The sequence below is a fragment of the Miscanthus floridulus genome, chromosome 10 (assembly GCF_019320115.1).
Source record: "Miscanthus floridulus cultivar M001 chromosome 10, ASM1932011v1, whole genome shotgun sequence".
NCBI classification, from domain to species: Eukaryota; Viridiplantae; Streptophyta; class Magnoliopsida; order Poales; family Poaceae; genus Miscanthus; species Miscanthus floridulus.
Window position 1 is genome coordinate 121,830,288 of NC_089589.1, and position 2,004 is coordinate 121,832,291.

At 49.2% G+C, this 2,004-nt stretch overlaps 1 protein-coding gene across 1 annotated transcript; it reads right to left on the reverse strand.

Moving 5' to 3' along the window:
- Positions 1-251: 251 nt before the first annotated feature.
- LOC136485984 (uncharacterized) lies at positions 252-800 on the reverse strand. The gene is made up of 2 exons (XM_066482760.1): positions 662-800; positions 252-538 (listed from the first exon to the last, which is right to left on the reverse strand). Exons 1-2 carry the CDS (start codon positions 798-800, stop codon positions 252-254), a joined length of 426 nt encoding a protein of 141 aa, XP_066338857.1.
- Between the last annotated feature and the right edge of the window lie 1,204 nt (positions 801-2,004).

Consider the following 2,004-nt stretch of genomic DNA (forward strand, 5'->3'; position numbering starts at 1 on the left):
TTCCTAGAAAATGTGTTGCGGGGACAGAGTGACACGCGTGACTACAGAATACTGAAAAAGTCTGATAGACAACCTACCGACCCTAGCTGATTAGCATACATTATTCCAGAAAAAAAAAATACTTCGCTCGCTCAGACAAGTTGGGGAACAAAACAGAGAACTAAACCATCATAGGACGCGCTTCTTTATTCAAAGCCAAAGCACGACTCGGCAGCGTCGCAGACCCATCCAGGGGGCAGCGCAAATTAAAGTTAGTCATGACAACCGGATGTGGCTTCAAGGCAGACCCACTGCCCGACGAAGAGCTTCTCGCAGCAGAGGTTGGGGTTGAAGCCGAGGAACTGGTCCTGGGTCAGCCCCGCGCCCTCCCCCACGGAACAGCACGTCTCTCCCGTCTGCACCCCGTGCACCTTCTTACAGGTCAGCTCCGGCTTTGGCTCCGGCTTCTCCGGCTTCGGCTTCGGCTCCGGCTTCTCACAGTTGTCGCAGGTCGGCTCCGACTCCGGCTCCGGCGGCGCCGCAGCATCCGCCATGTAACCTGTGGTATTTCATTCATTTGGCATGCACGCTCATCAGACGTTCAGACAACGACGCACGGGCACAGATGCATTTCATGCCGGATGATTGCTTGGACGACAGGTCGGAGTATGTAGCTGCATACCTCGTCCATGCGCGTCGATGCGGAGTGCCGCCATCTTGTTGGGACGCACGGTGGGCCTCGCGTCGGCCCTGGAGATGGCGACCGCCACGAAGAGGGACGCCATCAGGAGGAGGGCGGCGGCGGCGCGGTGGTTCGCCATTGCGAGTGCTGCCGCTTCAACCATGCAAGCAGACAGATTTTGTGTAGAAGAATTCAACTCGAGCTATATGCTTTATTACTTGGATGGTTTCGTGTCGCAAAGAGCATGCTTCACGCCTTCTTATAGCTCGGCGAATGCGGTAAGATGTAGAGTATGTAGTAGTACGTGACGAATCGATGGACGGGTGAATCGGTGACGCTGCTATGGACATGTCGTCGCAGCACATTTTTTAGCCGGCGTCTCCCATGGCAATTTGGCCCTGGACCAGCAAGTGAATCCGAAGGGGGTGCTTATGATTGCAATGGAGCTCATTTGTAATATTCTATTTTTTTAATAAGGGAATAAGATATAATTATTAGTATAGTAGGGCCTCAACCGTGAATAGATTGAAGCACGGCCAGGCCATCCGCGTGTAATTGGCCTCAGCCAGTTCAGCATTGGTGTCCCCAGTCCCCAGTCCTAAACGACCCTGCCGCGCTGGCAAGTGCGCACCAATCCGCGAAAACCAGATCCCTCTCGCACCAGCTTTCTATGCCACCTTCGGTCCTCCGTCCTTGGCCCCGGCCCCTCGGTGGCCTTCCCCTCGGCCCCTCTGTCGCCCTCTTCACTTCAACTTGCGGTCATGTGAGGTCGACTTCGGTTTACGAGCATTGTACGTGACAACTTGCGCAAAACATCCTCAATTTTTTATCACAGCCTCCACATATGATATCTTGACATCTTGATAAGTTTCATGATTTTCGGACTTCGTTTGCTTTTTATAGAATTTAAAAACAACTCGACCGTAAGTTCGTGGTCATGTTTCGTGAACAAGATGTTCGAAATTGGTGGTCTGTTCCTGGATACGGCCTCACATTATACTAAATAACATGAATATCATTTTTCCATTCATTTTTTTTATTATTCGAATGACTAGCAGTTATAATTTGAATTATCCAAGAAAAATCAATTAAATGAAATAAATTAAAGAAATATAGAAAAAGTCCAAGAAATGTGCCACATTAAAACATAAAGTACCAGGTATTGTCTGAGGACTACAGAAAAACTTTGGAGGTCAAAAGTAAAAAAAATATGGTTTGCCGAGTGTCAAAAAATGACACTCGGCAAAAGAGCCTCTTTGCCGAGTGTCAGGACCTATGGCACTCGGCAAAGATTTTTTTTAAAAAAATTTAAAAAAACCCCTCTTTCTCGAGTGCCTGGCTAG